Here is a 21,379-nt window from a genome sequence, read left to right as displayed (position 1 = left end):
CCTGTTTGGATCCCTGGCTGTCCCCTTGGGCTAGTCGTCCCCTTGGGGGGGTCTTTGTTTCCTAAGCTCAGTTTCCTTTGCAGAGCGGACACGAAGCTCCGAGAGGCTGGGTGAAAACTGGGTCCTGAACCCAAGATCAGCTGGCTCGGGGCTCAGCTCCCACCTCCACCCCACCCCCACCGAAGGCCACAAGTTCTCCACCACGAGGGGTCTGCACCCCTCACCCCCCACCCAAAGTGCCCATGAGATCAGCTGTGTTGACAAAAGGCAGGTCTGGAGGCCTCCAACCCGGTTACTCATTACTTTATTAAATGCTGATACGGCAAGCCCTCATAAACAGGCTTCGGGGTGCTAAGTCACCAGAAGGCCGAGCCGGACAAACAACAGCCTTACTGATTAACCACCCTGCTGTCCAGGCCGCCAGCTGCTCCCAGCCCCGGGGGTGGGGGAGCCAACACCTCAGCCAGGAGCAGGGACCAAAGGCCAGCTAGTTTTCTGGCCGAGCTGTCAGGGCCCCTTGGCCTCGTCACCAAGCCCTGGTGCTTCTTAAAAGCTCATTTTGGGATGTTTTTCAGGGACGGTACTTCCCTGAGTCCTGCTGAGGCCGGCTGTGGGGCAATGATGCTCCTCCCACTGCCCTCAGCCCAGCCATTGAGGGGCTTGGCTGTCCCTTCTCCCCCTGGACCCAGGGCCTCAGCTGCCATGTCTGCCCTGGTGCCAGACATTGGGCAACATTTAATGCCGGTGGGTCTTGATCTGGCATCTAGAAGAGGTCAGCAATCCGGAGAAGGCGGTGGGTATATTTAGTAAGAGTCCAAAGATGAAAGATAATTTTGAAAGGCATCGGGGGTCAGGAAAGCTTTAGCTAAAGGAGCTAAGTGGTCCTTGTCTCAGGATCCCTTGCTTTTTATTAACACAAATTGTCCGAAGCCAAGGTGGAGACACTTCAAAGGGTAGGGCTTCAAAGGGTAGGGTTTAGTACAGAAGCATTGTCAGATTGGGGAAATTGGGGAATAGCCTGTGGCTGTTCAGGTGTTTGGCCAGTAGGAGGCAATAACCTGTAGATTAAGATGCCCTGAGCTGTCAGGCACCAAACAATCAATTTAATGCATCCCTTTCAGGTTTGGGGAAATACCTTTAGCCATTCCAACAGGTGATAACGTATGTGACTCAGCCCTCCTTGAGTCCCCGAGTTCCTTCAACCTTTTGATGAAATGCTTGCAATTATGACATGCTGGAACTGGCTTCTGACACCCTGGCCCTCATGCGCCAGGACTCGGAGTCAGGGACACGGGCACACACTCTGGCATCCCCAAGTCCAGCCCTTGGGGCTCCTTGGCTTTTACGTTTCCATGAACAAGGGGAGGCACAGGACCCCCACGAGAAGCAGCTGACAGCTAACAAGAAGTCCCGGCCTCTTTCAACTCCCGTGGCACCGTCTTGGTGGATGGCTGTATGAGCTCCCCATGGCCGCTGTGACAAATGGCCCCAAATGCCAGGGCTGAGTCTATTTTAAAGGAGTGGCTTTAGAAGAAGTTTAAGTTTAGAACATTTGGCTCTCCGAAGAAATTTCAACCGTTGAACTGTTGGTATTTGGCTCTGCAGGCTAATGAATTTGCCCACCACTGGCCCAGACCACACAGAGAGGCCATGAGGGACGCCCTGGTTACCAGCCCCCTCTCTCCTCGCAGAGGTGGCATCAGCCACCTGCTGTGGAGATGGCTCATCCCTCGGAGGCCGAGACCCTGACAGCCTGGAGCGAACACAGGACCCCCTGATGAGTTCTGTCCAGATTCCAGACCTGCAGGAAAGGCCAGAGGATCAGAGCTGTGGCCTCACAGCGCTGGGTCTGCGGGTGCCATGCTGCCAGGGATGCAGCAGCGGGACTGTCCCATCCCTGCTCTCCCAGCGGCAAGAGAGACCCCCTCCCCTGGCTTTCTTAAGCCTGGAAGTCCTGCCAGGGCTTGGGTGGTCCTGGCCTCTGCCCTCTGGTCTCAGATTGCTCCCCACCCAGGCTCCTTAGGTGTTTTCCTAAACAAAGCTTCTCTCTGAGGGGCGTTCGATGCCAGCAATGAAGATAGCAACGTGCTCGGTCGCTGCCAGCATGCTGAGTGCTTGGCACAAACAGATGCTCCGGGAATGTTTGTTTTGAATTCCATGTTTCTCCTTTGAACTCCCGAGGAGCCGGGAGGTGGAAGGGCGGGTGCAGGAGTCACTTTAGGATTCCAGAAACAGGCTCATGGGGGACCCAGCATCTGGATCAGGCAGGAGCCAGCAACAAAAGACCCCGCCCGACCAGGAAGTGGAACAGAGGACACTGAATATGGAGAGTTGGGAGCAATGGCATCAGAAGTGTGGAGAAGACTTACCTGTAGGGTTGCCGGGTCAAATATGGGACAGCCCGTCATGTTTGTATTCAGATAAACAAGCGTGTGTGTGCGTGTGTGTGTGTGTGTGTGTGTGTGTGTGTGTGTGTGTATGCACGCACCATGCAATGTTTGGGACTATTTGTACTAAAAAACGATTTGCCATCTATCTGGAATGCAAATTTAACTCAGCTCCCAGTATTTTTATTTGTGCACTAAAAGGGGGGATGGGAGGAGGGGTCCCTCAGCCTGGCCTGCACCCTCTTGCAAACTGGGACCCCTTGAGGGATATCAGACTGCCAGTTTTGGCACAATCCCTGCAGGCCAGGCTGAGGGACCGCACCAGTGCACGAATCCATGCACCGGGCCTCTACTGTGCATATAAGGTCTTTGGTTAATCTCTTCCTGCCCTTCCCCCTCCCCCTTTCCCTCTGAGATTCATCAGTCTGTTCCATGTTTCCATGCCTGTGCACTGAGCATCTGCCCCCTGATGGCCAGTGTGCCTCATAGCTACTGGTCACCACTTAGGCATATATATATGCCTAGGGGCCCAGTGCATGAATTTGGGCACCTTGAAAGGAACTGTGGGCCTCGAGGCTGTGGTGGGCACAGGGGCGGGTCTTGGCCCATCCTCAAGCCCCCTCCCAGCCCCTCCTGCCATGGCCTCCTGGTCCCATCTGCTTCCATGTGCTGATAGCGCCAGCCCTGATTGCACCCACTGATGACATGGAGCAATTGGAGCCAGCACTGGCAGTGGGTGTGAGCAGCGGCTGCTGGCCCAGATTGCCCCTCAGGAGTAGGGGGAGGTGGAGAAGCCCTGAGGGGCAATTAGGACCACCAGCTGCTGCTCACACCTGCTGATGATGCTGATCAATCGGGTGGCATCAGGAACCAGCAGCAGGTGTGAACAGCAGCTCTGTCGCCAGCAGCAGGTGGGAGTGGGGCAACACTGGCAGCAGGTGTGAGTGCCCAGTGGGACCACAGCACATGGAGCAAAGAATTTTCAGTAGCCACCAGAGGGTCGCCCTGATGACAGTGACCAGCGCCCTGCCTTGGTCTGGCACCCCCGCTCACCTGCTCCACCATCTCGGCACGGCCGACACCCGCCACGTTCCTCACTCTGCCACCTGCTGCTGACGTCCACCATGTTCCTCTCACACCCTCTGGTGGTCAGCGCATGTCACAGCAACCAGTTGTTTGGCCATTTGGTCTCTTTGCAGATTAGCCTTTCATTATAAGGATTCTGGTAATCCCCATGCACCTAGGGGGTAGCAACAGCAGCGGGAAGCATGTCTTCCCCGGGTTGGAGGACGATGGGGAAGGGCTGCTACCAGCGTCCAGGAGCTGGCACTGCCCCATGGAGCTGGCACCCTGGCAGGGACTGCCTGGCTCAGGCTGGGACCAGGGAGAGGGCGCAGGCCCTGCAGGGATGCTTCCTGAACAAGGGGGAGGAACACCAGGGCTTCTTCCTTCCTCCTGCCCACTTTCCTCCACCAGCGTCTCCCGTTGGCTGAGCCCAGACAGAAGCCGTGGGCAAAGGGACCCTGGGAAATGTAGTTTGCAGGAGGCAGAACAGGGAACAGGGGCAGAGCAAGACATTAGAAATAGGATCCTATTTATCAAAAAGATACTAAACGTCTTTAACCAGTGCTTAGGCCTGGTGCTGAGTGATTCATTTTCATTGCGTCCTTTAACCCTGTACTAAACTCCGAGGGAGAAGCTGTTCTTGTCCACATTTCACAGTTGAGGACATCGAGGCTCGGAGACGTGAAGAAATTAGCCCGAAGCCACCAGGACGTAGGCGGCGGGGCCAGGCCCTTGTGACCTCAGGGGAAGGCACGTTGGCCCCGTGGGAGGTGGGCAGGAGGACAGAAGTCAGGAGCACAGGCAACATCAGCTCCTCAGTGTTGGGCTGGAAGGGGCCCAGCTTGATCTGGGCCCACACACGTGGGCAAACACAGCCCGACCCTCCAGTGTCTGAAGGCATACGTCCATCAGTGCTTTCTTCCCAGCATGCAACGCTGCCTCTGCCAGGCGCTGTGCTGGGCACAGAGGACACAGGGGAGCGAGGCGGGCAGGGGAGCAGAGGTGCAGATCGCCATGCTGGAGGCACTGGAAGCATGGCAAGACCGAGGGTGGGGTGTGAGGAGGGAGGGGTGACGGATCCCCCAGCCGAGGCTGAGCAGGCGACCATGACTTCCCAGCTGCCCAGCCGGCTGCTCCCGCCCTGGTCCTGCCCTGGTCCTGCCAGCTGGTGCCCGACAGGAGAAGGAGGCCACCGTCCCGCCAGGGGCTCAGGAGAGCTGCAGGTCAGGGAGGAGCTGGGCTTGGCCTCCCAGGGGCACCCCCTCCCGCTCCCTCCGGGAAGAATTGGACTCAGACCACCAGGGCTCTGCTTTCCCTGAGGCCCTGCCTCTCTGCCTCCGTGCGTCAGGCTCGGGCTCCTGCTGCCCACCAGACAATGCCGAGGGGCCGCGCCTGAATGTCCCTCCTTTACCGGAAAGGTCAGCCCCTGGGGGGACGCGCCATCCTGGAACAGGAAGTCCGGTTTCCAGGACGCACTGCAATCTGGGCTCTATTTTTGGAACAATTCTAGGGGCTCCGGTTTCTTTAGAAAACTCAAATGAAATCCCGCAGGCCAGCGGACAAAGGAAGGGCTCAGCGCTGCTCTCTCATTGTCCCTGGTCCTGATCCTCCCTCCCCCGCCTCTCTCTCTCTCTCTCTCTCTCTCTCTCTCTCTCTCTCTCTCTCTATCCCTTTCTGCCCCCAGGCCTGGCTGCTGGGGGCCAGGTAACCCACCATCCAGGCTGCAGGGGGTTCCCAGCCTGTCGGACCCCCAGGCCAGGCCCAGACGGCCCCTCGTCCCTCCCCAGCGCAGCCATGGAGGAAGCCGGTCTCCCTTCCTCCTGCTCCCGGGACCCCGGGGCCTCTGCCCAGGACTCTCAGAGGCTCGTTTCCACACCCACAGCGCACACTCAGCCCCCCTCACAGGCTCACTCCACCACGGGAAACCTCTTGCATTTATAACTGCTTTATTTATTTTAAAACATTTGCAGCCCGGCCGCGTGGCTCCGAGGTTGAGCGTCGACCTGTGAACAGTTCGGTTCCCGGTCAAGGCACCTGCCCAGGGTGGGGCGTGCAGGAGGCAGTGGATCCATGATTCTCTCTCATCATTGATGTTTCATCTCTCTCTCTCTCTCTCTCTCTCTCTCTCTATCCCTTCCTCCCTGAGATCAATATAAAAATTTATATTAAAAATATCAATAAAAATATTTATTAAAAATGTTAACCATTTTTAGATTTAGGTAAAGTTCACACCCCACATCATGGGCCGTGCTCAGGGTGCCGCTGCGTGGCAGGTCAGCTTTCCACAGCGCAGTGCAACCACCCCCGCCCCTGGCTCTGAAACCTGTGGCAGCGGCCTGCGCCCGCCGCTCCCGCCGCCGGCTGCTTCCCGTGCCTGCGGGTGTTGCAGGCACGGGGGTTCTCGTGGGGCCGTGCTCGGTGGGCCCGTGGGGTCTGGCTCCGGGGCCTCGGCGGGATGTCTGTGCGGTGGGAGGGGGAAGCCGGGGCCACTCCACGGTCAGGCCGGTCCTGCTGCTCAGCTCACGGCCCCTGGACACCTCAGCCGGCCAGTCCCACTCACTCCAGGTTCTCGCCTTTGCCCACTGGGGTCAGACTTGCTCCCTTGACTCAGTTTCCCAGGCCCGGGGGCAGCTATTGCTGTATCTGGAGGGTGTTGGACTCTGTAACACCGAAGGCCAAGCCCAGTTCAGTTCTGGCCTCTGCGTGGGGTCGGGGGTGTCTCACGTGGTTTTGCAAAGGCCTGCTGGGTCCCCATAAACCCCGGGGTCCCCATAAACTGGCCGAGGGTGTGTGCACGGCGCCCCCTGGTGGCCACCATTGGTAGGAGGCATGGTCTGTGCTCTAGGCCAGTGTTTCCCAAAGTGTGGTACGCGCACCCCCAGGGGTCCAGGAAGAGTCTGGTGGGGGTACGCGTTGCACCGGAGTTTGGTGGGGATACACACTGCACCGTGCTTAGCTGCGCCTAATTCTCCGTTCTCGTGAGTACGAGGGGCGCTCAGCGTTACGAAAATTATAGAAGGGGTGCACCTATGTCAAAAGTTTGGGAAACACTGCTCTAGGCCAAGGTCAGCAGGAAGGTTTGGGCAGCTCTGGGCTCTTCCATGAGGAACAGCCCACCAGCCCGTGGGAGGGCATCGCCCAAGGGCTTGGGCGGGAGCAACGCCGCCGGGAAGCCAGGGCCCCGGGTCTTGAGGGGAACAGAGGTCGTGAACCCTGACCCGGCGCCCCTGCACTGGGCAGCTTGCTCCCTGAGTCAGTTCACCCCGAGGCGCAGTTTCCTCATCAGGCTCTCCTCTCCCGGAACTGCCGCAGGGCTCCGTGAGCCTAAGGGAGGCGAAACGCTCAGTCCGATGGACGGCGTGGCGGGGGAGCGCGGCCGTTACAGACCGTCTCCTCCCGGCACGGAGCCGCCACCGGCACCTGCCCCTCCATCAGCTGGCGGCCACCTGCCGGCAGAGGCCCCAGGGGCCCCGGGCACACGTGTGTCCAATGAAACGCATGTGGACGCCACGTATGTTCGTTCCCACACAATCCCACCAGGCAGCGAACCCGCCACTCCCTTCACGGGGAAGCTCCAGGCCCAGATGCCAGCTGGATCCCTTGGGTGCTGTGGTTCTGGCCGCGCTCTCTCCTGGGGGGGGGGGGGCTCAGAAAGGGCGGGAATCTTCTGGCAACCCACAAATCCACCTACCATACCTCCCAGCCCCACCGCTGCTAAACACGAGTGGCAGGAGGTCTCGGAACCCGTGGGGCCCCCTGACGGACGTTGAAAACCTGGGCGCCCATGGATGCGAAGGTGCCTTCGGGGGGCTCAACACCCCCAGCTAAGCGTTCTTCATGAGCCTTCCTTCCAGAAGAAGGCTCCAGCGAGGCTGTTCCCAACGGGCTGATAGCAACCACGACCCTTTGCTTAGGGTCACCTGGGTGCCAGGACCTGTGCCAGGCGGTGGCGTCACAGGGGCTGCTGGCCCTGCAAACAGGCGGACGCCCCTCCTTCCCCCCATGGCTGAGAGGCACCTGGGGCAGGTTCACCCATGGCGCTTTTGTCCAGCCCCCAGAGGCGATGTCTGGGCGAGGACCTCGTCTCTCTGGGCGCCCCCTGGGGTTCCCACCTTCACGCTCCTCCCCGCCATGGTCCCGGCTGCCCACGCTATTGGCCCCTAGCACTCCGGCTTCTCTCCAGGTCCCAGCACCGTGCAGCCGACCTCCCTCTCCCTCTCGCTGAGCCAGGGTGCTTGCAACCACCGTGTGCCCTTATCCTGGGACTTCAGTGACACGTGGCGCTCACACATAGCACCTGCCCTCCCTCATCCCTCCCTCCGCCTTCTCTTCGTCACCTGGAACAACCCCATCCTGAAGGCCACTCATTCAGACACCTGTGCCCACAGCTTCCCAGCTCTGAGCGGCTTCTGTGAGCGTCCTCTGTCCTGACATCCACAGGACTCGTCTGCAGCTCCGAGCTGTCCCCCAGCAACCAGCTCCCGCCTGGGACGTGCTTTTCTTCTTGCCTCTCCCCCCCTCCCCCTTCAGACAGCTGGCGCTGGGGCCCCATTCCCCAGATGAGACTGCGGAGGCTCAGAGAGGCTGGGGGAATCCCCGGTCCCTCTCCATCCTGGACGGAAATGCCTCCGGAGAGGAAACGGGGAAGGGCAGGCAGCGTGAGGGCCGGCCCTCCCAGAGAAACCACACACCGTGAACGGTAAAATAGCTCTTTAATTCACTTCGATTCCGGCCACTGCGAATGTCCGACAATAAATAAGACACAGCCCAGGCTCGCTCACTCCACGCAAATCGCACCCAGGCCAGTGCTGGGCTGTGAAATGCAGGAACCAGGCTGGGTGTTGGGGGCAGGGGGAGAAAACGCAAAATTTAAAACACCAACCGCCAACCCAAGGAGATTGCCAAAACAAAGGGAGGGGAGAAAGTGCCGGGAAACTTTGGCTTTGGCATGCCGTAACGGCGTGACGGGCATCCGGTGTGCCCACAGGCGGGTTCCTGACCGGAGCGCGGGGCCTGGGGCCGTGTGTCTGCAGGGGTCAGTGTGGCTGCAGGCGGCTCCTGTGCCGAGGCCTGGGGGACCTGAGGCTGGGGTATCCCTGAGCTCTCTCTGCCCTCACCTGCCACGGCCTCCTCAGCCTCAGGCTCCGTGGTTTGCTGTGGGCAGGGGCCCTCTTCCCTGCCTGGGCCGCCTCCTCTCCGAGCAGCCCTGTGTGTGGTGGACACCCCAGCACTGCCCCTGGTGGCTGATCCTCGTCCTCCTGCCCACAGCACCCCCATACGCCTCGTGAGAAACACGGGTCTGGTTCTCAGCCACTCACTCACCGTGGGGGTCCCGCTGGCCTAGGCCCATCGGGGGGTTCAATCCCAGCCTCAGCCTGTAGCTGTTCTGTGACACCCAGACGTCCTCAGCTCGCAGGAGGTGAGAGCGGGGGCGCCGTCCACTGCTCCGTCCAGTGACCATCTTCCTGGAGGCCTGTCCCTGGGACTGATGGGCCGCCAGACACTGGCTGAGGTCTTCCTGGCTCCCATCGAGGGTGGCCATGACCTCCAGCCCGGGAGGGTTCGGCCTCACAGGGATTCCGAGCCTGCACCACCGGGAGAGGGTGACGTTCGGGCGGATGTTAAAGCTGGAACCGGTGTGCAGGGTCTCTCACGGCTGCCTGGATCCCGCATCTCGGGGGGCTGTAAGTCCCCTGATGGACTCAACAGAAACTATGGCTTCCATGGACTCTTTCTTACAAGGTGCTCGACACCACCCCTGGCCCCTGAGCGCCCACAATCCCTCCCTCCCCGTGTGCAGAGGAAGAAACCGAGGCCAGGAGAGCAGGCCCCTGGCGTGCCCCGCCATTGCCATTGGGAGCAGCGGGCCTTTGGGGAAATGCTGTCTACGGGAAGAACGGCTTTCCTGATGGCACGTCAGTGATGGAGCCGACGGTTCCAGTCCTCCTAGGCCTGGACCTCACGTCTCGCCCGGCCCCTTGGGCTGGGAGGGGCCCAGCCGGAGGCTGAACCCACATTCGCAAGGAAGCCGGGCTGGGAGAGGAGGCGGCACAGGACATCACACCCACCGACCGACCTGATACCCCAGGATGTGCCCACCAGCGAGCCCCAAACCCCTGGCACCCGAACCCCCCCCCCGCCCCCCCGCCCCGAGCTTGCTGGAAGCCGCCCACCACGCAGCTGCCAGTGGAGCAGGAGAAAGGGAGCTGGAACCCAGGCCAGCGAGAGCCAAAAGTGCACACAAGGCCGGCTGGATGCAACCACGAACCAATAAATAATCAGGAGGGCAACGAGGAGGGCAGAGCGCGAATGAGGTATGACTGCTCCTCCGATGGCCCCCAGGATGCCCGGCCCCGCCACGCCTCGCCCCGGGACCTCACACAGGTGGACAGCAGGACCTGGGCCCGAGCGTGGCCCTGGGGGGAGACGCTGGCTGGTGGGACCCGCTCCGGGCGGGGGCCTGGCCGGTTACGGGCACAGAGCCTGACAGTCTGTGAACGTCAGAGAGTGTCCGAGAGGGGGGGACACCTGAGCTCTGCCCCACCTCAGGGCGGCTCAGGAACCTGGGGAGCCCCCAGCTGAGAGCGAGGGGCGCTGAGGGTCTCCTTTCCTGGCTGTGCCGGCCTCGGTCAGCCAGCCAGCCGGTGCCTCTCTCCCGGGGGCGGCAGGAAGGCACACGGCGTGGCCGGCCCTGCCCTGGGCCATCGCTGTCACCCCCGGGTGTTCCTCTCGAGAACAGCGTCTCGGGGAGAAGGAGGCATCTCTGCTGGACTCAGTCACGCCTGCCCGAGCCTGAAGGCCTTCGGGGGGCCTCTCCTGCCACCAGGACGAGTTCGGGAAACAAAGGGCGTGGGGTGTCGCCTGGCCCCCAGTGCGTGGCTGTCCGGAGGCGCCCCCGCTGGGAGACATCCGGCGAGAATCATAGTGTGGGCGTCAGCCCTGGGCGCCCCAGCAAAGGAGTCTCTGCCCGTCCTGCCTGGGAAATGTCCTTTCTTTTAAAACAGGGGGGCCTTCAGTCTCTGCCCCCCGACCCCCACCCCGTCTTCCGCAGCCGAAGCCGGAGGATGGACTTCCCCCGCGTCTCCGCCTTTTCCGGGCGCGGGGAGAGCCCTGAGGGCCGCCCCGCCGGCTCTCAGACTTGCCCTGCGGCCCCGTGACATGGCCGAGCAGATGCTGTCCAATGTCGGGGTGCGAGAGGCTGGCCCCGGGAGCCCCCGGGGCGGAAGGGACAGCCCCGGCGGCAGCGAGGAGCGGGGGGCCGCCGTGAGAGGCTGCGCTGGTGTGGCCGTCGCCCGCGCCCCTTCGCCGCGTCATCTCCCCTTGAAGATCCGGACTTTGTGGATGGACGCCAGGGCGCTGGTCACGTTGGACTCAAAGTCCCCGTCGTGCACCCCGGTCTTGCGGAAGGCGCCCGCCGACGGGTTGTTCTCCCAGTAATGGTGCCAGTTCCCCCTGCTGTCTGCCCCGAAGCCGTACAGGTCCACCTGCGGGCCAAGCAGAGGGCAGGGCCAAGCAGAGGTCAGGCGGGCGGCCGGGCGGTGGGCAGAGCCGGCAGGAGAGGAAGCCGGCAGGCACCCCACACCTGCACACCCCTTTCCGGGGAGCACAGACCCCTCTCTAGCCTCCCGGGACTCCCCGGGGTGTGGGGATGAGTAAAAGTCAAGTTCAAGTTCGTGTCGGAAGGCTCCTGGGAGGGGACTGCACGGGGCGAGTTCTCGCCTCTGGGGCAGTCCCACCTCCTCTCCAAGGACCAGGGTGCCGGGGAAAAGGAGCACCCCAGCCCTGCCACCCCCCTGGAGGACCCTGCCCATGCTGCATCCCTTCTCTGGGCCTCACTCTCCTCATCTGGAAAATGGGGCCAAGAGTGGCATCCACGGGGAGGCCAGGGTCCTTTCGTCCCTCAGGCTGAGCTCCATCTGCCGGGCCCCCGGCCTGGCCAGCGGTCGGGGCCATTGTTACGTGGCCGGTTTGCCGAGTCCTCCTCCTGCTCCTCTGGCCCGGAGGCAGGGAACAGCCGGGACTGACCAGGGTGGGAACCTTTGCCCTGCCAAGGGCCTTTGGATGCTTATAACGTCGTCATTTGTGGGCCATACAAAAGCATCAACTTAAAAATTAGCCCGGCCGAAACCGGATAGAGCGTTGCCCTTTGGACTGAAAGGTCCCAGGTTCGATTCCGGTCAAGGGCATGTAGCTTGGTTACAGGCACATCCCCAGTGGGGGGTGTGCAGGAGGCAGCTGATCTGTTTCTCTCTCATCAACGTTTCTGACTCTCTATCCCTTCCTCTCTGTAAAAAATCAATAAAATATATATATTTTTTTAATTAGCCCGCTCTGTTTGGTCAAACATCTCATTAACTCGCCACTAATGCCTTGGCAGGGTCAGACTCCATGATTTCTTGGGCCTCATATGGCCTCGGGGCCGGACATTCCCCACCCCTGGCCTACATCACCGGCGGAAATCCGGCGCCCCCTGGTGGCTGTCGAAGGAGGCCCAGGAAGGGAACACACTTCCCAAGCTCCCGGCAGTCCATCTGCAGGGGCAGTGGGAGCCCTGGGTGCCTGGCTCTCAGGCTCAGAGATGCTGGCGGGAGTGGGCAGGGTGGCCTGAGAGCTGGGCTCTAGCTCTGAGGTGGGAGCCGCAGCCTCACCCAGGTCTCCCATGCCAACAGCTCCTTTGTTTTGCCCCCCAAATTGGCGCTTCCCCCCATTGGTCCTGGGAGCCTAGGGAGCTCACACAGAATGAGCAGAATGTGCTCCTGGGAAGGTGCTTGGAAACCACTGCTCCTCCTTAAAGCACCTGAGAGAGGCCTGCCAGACCCCAGCGGCTGGAGTCAAGGTCAGCCCCAGCACAGATGCTCTCATAGGGGCTGGGGTCAGGGTCAAGGTCAGCCGGACCCCAGATGCTCTCACAGGGGCTGGGGTCAGGGTCAAGGTCAGCCCCAGCACAGATGCTCTCATAGGGGCTGGGGTCAGGATCAAGGTCAGCTGGACCACAGATGTTCTCATAGGGGCTGGGGTCAGGGTCAAGGTCAGCCCCAGCACAGATGCTCTCATAGGGGCTGGGGTCAGGGTCAAGGTCAGCCGGACCCCAGATGCTCTCATAGGGGCTGGGGTCAGTGTCAAGGTCAGCCGGACCCCAGATGTTCTCATAGGGGCTGGGGTCAGGGTCAAGGTCAGCCCCAGCACAGATGCTCTCATAGGGGCTGGGGTCAGGGTCAAGGTCAGCCGGACCACAGATGCTCTCACAGGGGTTGGGGTCAGGGTCAAGGTCAGCCGGACCACAGACGCTCGCATGGCCTCTCGGGAACAGCGACGGAGGGGCCCTGGTGCCCGGCTGGGCCGGCGGGGCCCGGGGGAGGGCGTACCTCGTCGCAGACGTGCAGGGAGAAGATGACGGAGAGGATGCCGGTGGACGGGTAGCGGCCGTGGCCCTGCAGCCAGCTGTCGAAGACGTACTTGATGAAGGCCGGGTGGTAGACGAGGATCTGCGGGGAGCACACAGCCCTCCCTCAGACAGACGGCCGGGGACAGACACACCGCCTCCCAGGGCCACACGCTGTGGCCACGGGGACACACATGACGGGAACAAGGCCCCAGCACCCGGAGGGCTGCATGCTAGCGGGAAAGGCAGACAGGAGCCTCGCTGTGAAGCGCCAGAAGATGCTGGGAAAGAACTCGGGGCCAGGGAGGCAGGGAAACCCTGGGGCGGGGAGAGGGGAGAGGGAGAAGGCTCGCTGAGCAGGGATGTCTCAGCCACACGAGGCCGGGCTGAGCGAGAGGATGCGGCTGCAGGAAAACTCATGCACAAACCACCACCCACCTGGTCTGGGCCCAAAGGGTCCCCCGTCCCTAAAAGGACCCCCTGTGCTAGCTTCCCCCTTCTGCTGCAGAGGAGGAAACTGAGGCTCTGGGAGCCTTAGCAATGCGCTCAGGGCCACACAGCCAGCGGTGGCCGAGTGGGGGCGTCCTGGTACCAGGCAATGCCTTGGTGCCGCTACTCATGGCAGCTTTGAGGGGACTTGCCGGCAGCAGAGGGCAGGCATGTGCAGGAAGCCTAATGCAACCCCTCCCCGCACCCCAAGAGCTCTGGAGGGGACCCTGTGCTCGCCGCGGGTGACCCCTTCCGCCTGCAGCCTAGTGGTTTGCCACTGCCTCCCTGAGGACCCCAGTTCTGTGTGACCCCAAACCAGCTGTGGGTCCCGGGCTCGTTGCCTGACCTCTCTGACCCCAATCTACTCATTTAAATAAGAGCATGCAGGTCTGGCTGGCATGGTGCAGTGGTTGAGTGTCAACCTATGAACCAGGAGGTCAGGTTCAATTCCGTCAGGGCACTTGCCTGGGCTCTGGGCTCGACCACCAGTATGGGGTGCGCAGGAGGCAGCCGACCAGTGATTCTCTCTCATCACTGTTATTTCTCTCTCTCTCCCTCTCCCCCTCTCCCTCTCCCTCTCCCTCTCCCTCTCCCTCTCCCTCTCCCTCTCCCTCTCCCTCACTCTCTGAAATCCATAAAAATATCTCTCTATATATATATAAAAAGCTAAGAGACCGTCTGACCAGTAGCTATGAGGCCAGATGCTGGTAGCGGGGAGGGCACCCTCCCCACCACGTCCCACCGGGCAGAGCATCTCAGGGGGAGCGGAGCGCCACTCACCTGCTCCTTCTTCACTTTGATCTTCGCAGGGACAGGGATGTAGGTGCTGGGGGGCAAGAGCAGAGGGTCAGCGTGGGAGGGCTGGGCTGCTGCGGGCAGCTGGGGAGGGGGGACTGAGAGGGAAGCAGGGCCAGGCTGAGTAGGCAGACAACTGCCCTGCCACAGACCCCTGCCACAGCACAGCCTCCCCTCCCCCAGCCACAGCCCCCCACAGCCCCTCCACAGCCCCCCCACAGCCCCCCACCACAACACAGCCTGCCCCCCACCCGCACCAGCCACTGGCCCCTGCCACAGCCATGCAGTGGCCCATTACAGACACCAGAGGGCGATCTTGGCTCATTCCAGGGCCTTCTGCTATGTATGGGCCTTCTCCCAGAAAGGTTAAGGGGACCTGCTCCAAGTCCACTCCCTCCGCCCCCCCCCCCCCCCCACCACACACACACACACACACACACACACACACAGCCACACACACACACAGCCTAGAGAGCCAGGGAGGCCAGGGCATCCACCCCCACCCCCATGTCAGGGTTGCTGGCTGAAGGGGCCACACTGCCTGCCTTTCATCGGAGGGTCAGGCCTGCATCTTGGGGGCTCACTCTGGCTCTGACTCCTGCACAGCTTATGCTCCGGCACGCAAGACCCGGTGGGATTCCCTGCCCCAGCGCCTGCCTCTCTCCCGCCCGCCCTCCTTTCTCCTGGGAGCACAGCACCCGCCATTCCCCCTCCCCATCCTGCACCGTCCACACGGGCCTCCCACGGGCTCGGCCCCTGGACATGGGAGCACTTCTCTCCGGAGCAGCAGGGACTTGGGAAGGGGGACCGGGGGCGAGCCTGGCTCGGGCAGAGGCCCGCCTCCAGCACGCTATGGCCAAGCCTCACGCCCTCCCTGCCGGGACGAGGGCATGAACCCCACAACTGTGACCATGTGGTTAGACGCCACATGCCCGCGTGTGTGGTCGGGAAGACGTGTGCTCACGAAGGACGACCCATTCCCCAGCCGACACGCTCGGCACCCATCCTCCACCTGCGCCCGCCCACCAGCGCCGCTTAGTGGGGCAGTCGGCTGTCCGGAGGAGCACAGAGGGAGGGGCTGGAGCTAAGATGCACCGAGCCCTTCCCAGCGGCCCTGTCCCCGGGAGTTGCCGGGTTTCGGGGCAGCACAGCGTGTGGCCTGCTTGGGGGTCAAGGGGAGGAACAGGCGGAAGTCCGGGGTGTCAGAGGGATGGGCGGTGCGGGGCCAGGGAGGGGGGAGGCGGACGTGGCCTGTGGGCTGGGCAGCGGGTGGATCCCGGGAGGAAGCACGGGGAGGGCCGCACGTATGGCAGGGAACAGCAGGGAACAGCACGGTGGGCGGCCAGGAGACGCCGCAGGGCAAAGGGGAGCTGCCTGGCCCTCCTCCACCCTCCGCCCTCCGCCCAGCGCCCCGGGGGACCTACTGGGAGATGGTGCCCGTGGTGGTGGCGCTGACCACCCACTGCAGGTCCAGCGTCTTGAAGGGGACCAGCACCATGCTGACGTTGTCCGCCAGCTCCCGGAAGCTCTCGGGGTACACGAAGTGGTGGGTCGTCTTGCTCCCCACGTCAGCCTCGAACCCGGCGGTGGGGGCCTTGTTCATCCTGGGGGAGAGGGGGAGACGCACACGCCTGGCTCACATGGCCCCAGGTCCCAGGGCCGCTGAGACCAGGGCCGGCGCTAACTCCGCGGCCGCCTCGTCTGTGCAGGGGGCACAGCGAGCATGCCAGGCGGCTCCGGGACCTGCGGGCTCTTCCTTTTAGGAGCTCCAGTGCAGGAGTCTGAGCCCGGGGCCCTCCGCGGCGGAGGGGCCAGCTGGGGAAACCGCAGCGACGGCCTGGCCAGCGGGTATTTCACGGCCGAAGAAATCTGAGCACAGAGGGTGGACACAGAGCCACCCGGCAGCCCGGACTCGGGTCTGCCTGACCCTGAACCTGACTGTGCCCTTACCACGGACGGCCCCACTGAACCAGGCGTACGCGGAGGCTCCGGGAGGCCAGCTGAGGGGTCTAAAGCTCTGGTCGGCAAACTCATCAGCCAGCAGAGCCCAATGCCAACAGGACAACGACTGAAATTTCTTTGGAGAGCCCAATTTTTTTAAACCTAAACTTCTTCTAACGCCACGTCTTCAACATAGACTCTCGCCCAGGTGTTTTGTGGAAGAGCCGCCCTCAAGGGGCCAAAGAGCCGCATGTGGCTCGCGAGCCGCGGTGTGCCGACCACGGGTCTTAAGGACGTAAACCCAGAGATCACGGGGACGGAAGCTTCTAGAAGGCACCTGGCGCTCACCAGCCCCTTCCCCCACCCCCTCGCTGCTGCTGTTTCCCGCTCCGGGCTGCATGGGGACCGGAGGTGACAAGGAGCCCAGAGAGGCCTGGAGCATCTTCCTGGAACCCCTGCCCGCATGGCGACAGGAAAACAGATTTCACTGGAGCAGCATGCAGGTCGCAGAACGGGATGGATGGTACAGACCAGAGGAGTCTGGGAGTGAGCCTGGCCGTCCCTCCAGGGCTCTCGGTGCCAAGCTGCGCCCGCTGCGTCCAGAGAGGGCCGTGTGTGTGTCTCCACCCGGCAGGGCGGATGGGGACACCGAGGCCCCGAAGGTCTGTGCCCAGGGGCTCACCTCAGCACGAAGTCGTGGCTGTCGATGTGCGGGCCGTACCAGGACGCCCGCAGGTTGCCGGAGTTGCCCACGACGGCGCAGCGCCGGCAGCCCACGGCCTTCTTCTCCAGCAGCGGGTCCACGCCGCCCGGCACCACCTCGAACAGCTCCCTGAAGGTGGCGTTCAGGTCCTGGGGCTGCTTCTCCCCCTGCAGCCTCTGCGGCCGAGGACAGAGAAAGGTGGGCGGTGGGCGGGCGGCCGCACGGCCTCCGGGGGGACGCGGGACGGGGGGCGGGGCGGGGGCCGGGGCTCTGCCCATGTCCCGTGACAGACGATAGATTTGGAAAGGTAGAGCACGCAGCCCGGCCATGTGGCTCAGTGGTTGGGTGTCAGCTGATGAACCAGGAGGTCATGGTTCGACTCCTTGCCCAGGGTTGCAGGCTGGATCCCCAGTGCGGGGCGTGCAGAAGGCAGCCCATCGATGATTCTCTATCATTGATGTTTCTCTCTCTCTCCCCCTCTCTCCCTTTCCCTTCCTCTCTGAAACCAATAAAAACACACTTTAAAAATAAAATAAAATAAATAAAATAAAATAAAATAAAATAAAATAAAATAAAATAAAAAAGGCAGAGCACGCGTACAATGAAATATCACTCAGCCACAGGAGGAGGACATGCGGACACACCTGCAGCAGGAGCAAATGGACCCCGAAAAGATGCCGAGACAGAGGACAAACACCGCGGTCCCTCTCACTACGTGAGGGTCCGAGGAGTGAAACTCATGGGCAGAGAGGGGAACGGGTTGCCAGGGTGTAGGGGGCTGCGGCCAATGAAGGGGGTTAGGCAGAGTGTCGGGGGGATGCTGGGAAAATGCTGGGTGCAGGAGGGGTGATGGTCACGTGACACGGGATGCATGCAATGCCTCTGAGCTGTGCACGGATACATGGCCCTGAGGAGGAGTATTAGTTCCTCACCATCAGAGGGAACCCGGGACCTGGCGACTGTGCTCGTCCTGGCCCGGCCGGGCAGGGCGGGGTGGGGCCCACATCCTGCTGTCTGACCGGCTCCCGGGCACAGGGCTGCCGCTGCCGCCGTGGGCTTACTCCCTGAAACCCCTGGGGGAGTGGCCGCAGCCAAGCTCGCCTGCAGGACTCCCTCCGAGATCCCCCCGGGAGGGGCCCCTGTGCGCCCCAACACTTCCAGGTGTCCAGGACCAGTGTCTACACAGAACCCTCCGTTCTCGTCTATATACATAGCACATCCTCAACAAGCAGGTGGTGTGCGTGCGTGTGCGTGCGTGTGTGTGCGTTAATCCCCACCTGAGGATTTTCCCATGCTTTTTAGAGAGAGTGGAGAGAAGGGGGAGAGACAGAGAGGAACATCGATGTGAGAGAGACACATTGATTGGTGGCCTCTCTGCCAAGACCGAGGAATCCGAGCCTGCAACCCAGCCACGCTCCCTTGACCGGACTCAAACCCGGGACCCTTCAGTCCACACGCCGACGCTCTATCCACTGAGCCAAACCGGCCAGGGCAATCGTTTTTGCATGAGTGAGTGAATGAATGAATGGCCAACATTGCAACTCCTGCAGAGCACCTGGCAGGGCCCCAGGCGTGTACTCAGGTGCCAGGGGCCCCCACTCCCCACCCCCTCCCCCCCCTCGGCCGGCGCACTCACCAGCCACCACGGGTAGGTGTCTTCGTACAGGAACGCGTTCTGCGCGGTCAGCAGCGGCTGCATGGACTGGTTGAACCTCTGGTCGAACCAGGCGGAGACCCGCCGCTGGCCGACGCAGCGGGCGCAGGTGCAGGGCCGGCGCGGGAAGGCCACCAGCCGCCGGAAGCTGTCGGAGAGCTCCAGGACCAGCTGCCGGGGCAGCCAGGCCGTGGTGGCCACCGTGTGCGAGTAGCTCAGGAGGAAGGAGGTGAGGAAGGCGAAGAGGACGAGGAGGGTGAGCACCTTGAGGGTCCGCCTCCTCAGGGTCACCATGGCTGCTGCTTCCCCCACGGGGCTCCCCGGCGAGGAGCTGCAGGAGGTCACGCCCCGCTTGGGAGGGACGTGGAAGGAAAATCCTGGACAAGGCGAGGCGTGGGTGTCCAAGGAGGGCGGGGGGCGGGGGGCGGGGGGGCCCTTGAGGCTGGCTAGGGTCAACTTCACTTCCGCCCGGCGGATGGTCACCAGTCACCCTCGGGCACCGGACATCACCCTGTGACCCTCGGAGGCCAAGGGGTCACTCGGGGGGCGGGATGCCTCTTCTGGCAGCGAGTCTGTCTCTTGCAGAAGATAAAGGAGCCCGCCGCATCCGCAATCCCCGACCAGCCAGTCCTGTCTCTCCCCGGAGAGCGATAATCCGACGTGAGACCCGAGATCGCCTTTCCCAGCCAGAGGGGCGGAGGGGCAGTGGCTCTGGGACGCGCCAGTCCCGCCGGGGGAGGGCCTGGGAGGCAGGGTCACGGTGCGGGGCCAGGAGCCGCCTTGCCGCCGTCCTCCGTCCGTCCGTCCGTCCGTCCGGGATGGCTGTCTGTGTGCGCCGTGTGTGCTGATGCCGTCAGAGCTCAGTCTGACCCCGCGGCCACCAGGGTCGTGGCCACGGGCGGTGGGCGTGGCGAAGGCACCGAGGGCTGTCTGTCATCTGCACAGAGGAGGAGGAAGCAACACAGGATGAGGTTCTAGTACCTGTTATGACACCCTGGCTGGTGTGGCTCAGTGGACAGAGCATCAGCCTGGGGCCTGAAGGGTCCCAGGTTCAATTCCCTGTCAGGGCACCTGCCCGGGGTTGCGGGCTCGGACCGCAGTGGAGGGCGTGCAGGAGGCAGCCGATCAGTGATTCTCTCTCATCGCTGATGATTCTATTCTCTCCCAAGCCCTTCCTCTCTGAAATCAATAAAGATATATTTAAAAACAAACAAAAAAACACACAGCAGCTTGTCCACCTGAGCCAGATTAACCTTCCAAGAGCGGCTCACGCTGCTTTCCCCTGGCCAGCAGGGGGCGCCCCCACCCCTCTTACCATAGGACTTGGTAAACTCCCGACTTTCACAGGCAGGGAAGGCAGGCGCCTTTGCTCCAGTCTGCCTGGGGCTGGCACGAGGAAGTCGGGGTCCCGCTGGCCATTGTGGGGGATCCGCGCAGGGCGGGCGGCCAGGCAGGACCAGCAGGGGGCACTGAGTCCCTGGCGGAGCCGCACCTGCAGCCCACTCCCCCCACGCGCTGACCTTTCAGGCACGTGAGACAATAAGTCTCCTTTATGGTGTAAAGCAGATTATGTGCAACTTGAAGCAACACAACGGCGCCTCAGATCACACTTGCTCCTGCCTCCGGGCTCCTGGCCCCGCTGGCCCCGCTGGCCCCGCTGTCCAGAACAGCCACCCACCCTCCTCGGGTCCCGCTCATTCTTCAGGCCTGAGCTGGCGCCGACTCCGGGGGGGAGAGGCCTGCCCACTCCTGGCGTCCGCAGCGCCTCGGCTCCCGGGGGCCTGCTCTGTTTCCGCATCTGCCTCCCCCCTCCCGGCGGGCTCCGAGAAGACAGAGACTCAGCCTCACGCTCCGTGGGCCCGACCCCTGGCACACCCGTGGCAACAAGGCAGGCAGGCGTGGATGAGGGAAAGGCCAGCGCTGGCACCTCACAGGTTTCTCTGAGCCAGAAAGTGCGGACTACATCCGAGGATGCCCGGCCCCACCGGGCTGCACCGCCGGTGTGCTGTGTGGCTGGAAGAAGCGACCGGACCTCTCTGGGCCATCCCTTGAACCCGAAAAGGGGCCGAGAAGAGAGATGCTGCCCACTCTCGGGGCTGTCAATCACGCAGCCACTCACAGCATAGGTGCTGGGCCCCGCGGGGGGCTAGGAGGCCGAGATCCAGCAGAGATGACTCTAAGGTGGGAGCTCCCGGGGCACCTGGGAGGCCCAGCGCCGTGGGAGGAAGGAGGCTGGTGGGCCTGGCCAGTGGGGGGCGGTAAAGAGGAGGGGGAGCAGGTACGTATTTGCGGGAGGGAAGCCGTTCCCGAGACCAGGCTGTCTCTGCGGGACGGAGCCCACTGCAGGGTCTGAGCTGAGCAGGGAGGGACAGGGTCTCCCTGTGTTGGCTGTGGTGATGGGCGGGGCCCTGTGTCCCAACACCAGGCCCGAGACGAATTCACGTACACAGATGCCTGTGAGCCACACGGAGGGATGGGCCTGGGATGGGAAGATGGGCCGGTCACCCACCATCTCCTGGCTGCCTGTGGGATCCAGATGCCCGCAGTAGGCACTGGGGTGGAAGGGGCCGGAGGGTGAGTGAGGCTGAGCTGCAGAATGGGGGGGAGAGGAAGGGAGGGGGCGACTTAGAGGGACACGGGGACACCCTCCCCTCTCCATCGGGCACAACCCAGTGGCACCACCTCCCGGCCGGGGTGCCCATGGGCTCCCACCCCCGGCAGAGGCGCGGGAGCTGGTAACAATGAGGCTTTCAATGGCCCTATAAAGAATTATGGTGGAAAAGCAGGAACACACCCGCCCCGCCCCGGCTCGGAAAAGGAAGGAGGCGAGCATGACTTCCCTGTTCTCTGTTAGGTGGGGCAGCCCGGCACACACAGGGAGCGCCAGCCCTGGCACGGAACCTGGGTCAAGACTCACGGGCCAAGATCTCTGCTGCCAAGTGTGCCTCATCTCAGCAAGCAAA

The 21,379-nt window shown here is 62.6% G+C and overlaps 1 protein-coding gene across 1 annotated transcript in view; it reads right to left on the bottom strand.

Moving 5' to 3' along the window:
• Positions 1–8,147: 8,147 nt before the first annotated feature.
• The window catches only part of ST3GAL1 (ST3 beta-galactoside alpha-2,3-sialyltransferase 1), a 48,041-nt gene continuing 34,809 nt past the window's right edge, over positions 8,148–21,379 (bottom strand). The window contains exons 4-9 of the mRNA XM_036437527.2: positions 18,399–19,353; positions 16,742–16,938; positions 15,543–15,722; positions 14,104–14,149; positions 12,818–12,937; positions 8,148–10,936 (exon numbers count right to left, since the gene is read on the bottom strand). Coding sequence (XP_036293420.1) covers positions 10,763–10,936; positions 12,818–12,937; positions 14,104–14,149; positions 15,543–15,722; positions 16,742–16,938; positions 18,399–18,710 — 1,029 coding nt within the window. The 5' untranslated portion in view covers positions 18,711–19,353 and the 3' untranslated portion in view covers positions 8,148–10,762. The remainder of the gene's footprint in view (positions 10,937–12,817; positions 12,938–14,103; positions 14,150–15,542; positions 15,723–16,741; positions 16,939–18,398; positions 19,354–21,379) is intronic.

The sequence above is a fragment of the Pipistrellus kuhlii genome, unplaced genomic scaffold (assembly GCF_014108245.1).
Source record: "Pipistrellus kuhlii isolate mPipKuh1 unplaced genomic scaffold, mPipKuh1.p scaffold_m20_p_14, whole genome shotgun sequence".
Taxonomy (NCBI): Eukaryota; Metazoa; Chordata; class Mammalia; order Chiroptera; family Vespertilionidae; genus Pipistrellus; species Pipistrellus kuhlii.
Note: the sequence above shows the minus strand (reverse complement) of the source record. Positions and strands in the feature narration are given on the sequence as shown.